The sequence below is a fragment of the Sinocyclocheilus rhinocerous genome, unplaced genomic scaffold (assembly GCF_001515625.1).
Source record: "Sinocyclocheilus rhinocerous isolate Xijiao unplaced genomic scaffold, SAMN03320098_v1.1 C36597887, whole genome shotgun sequence".
Classification (NCBI taxonomy): Eukaryota; Metazoa; Chordata; class Actinopteri; order Cypriniformes; family Cyprinidae; genus Sinocyclocheilus; species Sinocyclocheilus rhinocerous.
In genome coordinates this window covers 1-1,356 of record NW_015783670.1, presented here as the reverse complement: position 1 = coordinate 1,356, position 1,356 = coordinate 1, and the positions used below count along the sequence as shown (strand labels likewise).

General features: G+C 38.3%; 1 protein-coding gene across 1 annotated transcript; it reads left to right on the top strand.

Annotated features, from left to right (window-relative positions):
- Positions 1 to 41: 41 nt before the first annotated feature.
- On the top strand, positions 42 to 1,346 carry LOC107736264 (uridine-cytidine kinase-like 1; the record flags this gene model as incomplete). The annotated part of the gene is made up of 3 exons (XM_016547720.1): positions 42 to 358; positions 956 to 1,049; positions 1,284 to 1,346. Coding segments are annotated over exons 1-3 (288 nt in total), but the record flags the coding sequence as incomplete, so codon positions are not given.
- Between the last annotated feature and the right edge of the window lie 10 nt (positions 1,347 to 1,356).

Here is a 1,356-nt window from a genome sequence, read left to right as displayed (position 1 = left end):
TTGGCCACATGTCACGTCACTTTCACTTTCACTTTTTAATTGAAATCCTGACTTGAAGTGAATGGGCCTTGACATTACCTTGACCTATTACCATAACACTTCAAACTCACATCAGCTCTTCAAACCATATTCGCACTGGGAAAAAGTCAGATATTGTTATATTTGTCTATTTTCCATTAACAAAAAGTGTGGTTTCTTTTTTTGTTTGCTTGTGTGCACCTTGTGGAATGTTTATGTCTCATATCCATGTGCTCTATAGATCAGCCCTGGCATCTGCCCATCAGGGTCAACCTCTGCCTAAGACCCTGAGTGTCATGGAGAGCACCCCACAGGTCAGAGGAATGCACACTATTATCAGGTATTATCAGAACCTTATTATCACACTATTAAACAAACTTGCTTATAAGATTCATTTGTTGCGAATTGTACTGCTTTAGTGCTGCATGTTTCATTTTACATGGACCTAATAGACATAACATAATAGAAAGACATATTGGTATTATTTCACAGTACGTATCAGTCAGAACGTTAGCAAACTGCTAGTTCGCAGCGCTGATAATGCTGTAATTTCAATAATCATTAAAATTGGTCTGGATTTAAAGTTTAGGTTCAAACTCAGGAATCATAACAATTGTACCCTGTACAATATACACCTTGGGTTACTCCAGTGTAGGTGTACTTTATGTCACAGATAAATGAAGAGCAAAATTTATCAGCTAAATGATTTCATTGTGCATTTAATGAGTGGGGCTTCGGCAGGCCAGCAACAGCTTGAGTTGTGTTTGTACGTTTTGGGCCACTGATTTGTAATTAGGTAATTAAAATAAAATAGGGATTGTTTTCTCACTTTATCTAAACTCTCAGACCAGTGGTTCCTGTATATAGTATCATACTCTCTTCCAAAAGACACATCATCTCTGTTGTGTATTACTGACTGTGTCCCCTGTGCCCCCAGGAATAAAGAAACCAGTCGGGATGAATTTATTTTCTATTCAAAGAGATTAATGAGGCTTCTCATAGAGCACGCCCTGTCCTTCCTGCCTCTGAAGGTGAGTGGACCGCCATTAATGACCAACTACGAACTTTTAAACTTGATGTTATGAGCTCTGGATATTGGTCATAATACAGTGATGCATTCGAGTGTCAGGCAGCGCCCCCATGGACAAATTACATTTTTATGGTGTGAAGTGAAGCAAGTCTTCATTTAAGATTAAAGCACTTGTTTTATATAATTTTAGTTAAAAAAATCGATCACTGAACCTTATTTCGTCTTTTCTCTTTAGCCGGTGTCTGTTGAAACTCCTCAAGGAACTGTATATGAAGGGAAGAGGCTGAGCGGGAAAAGGGTTTGTTTAT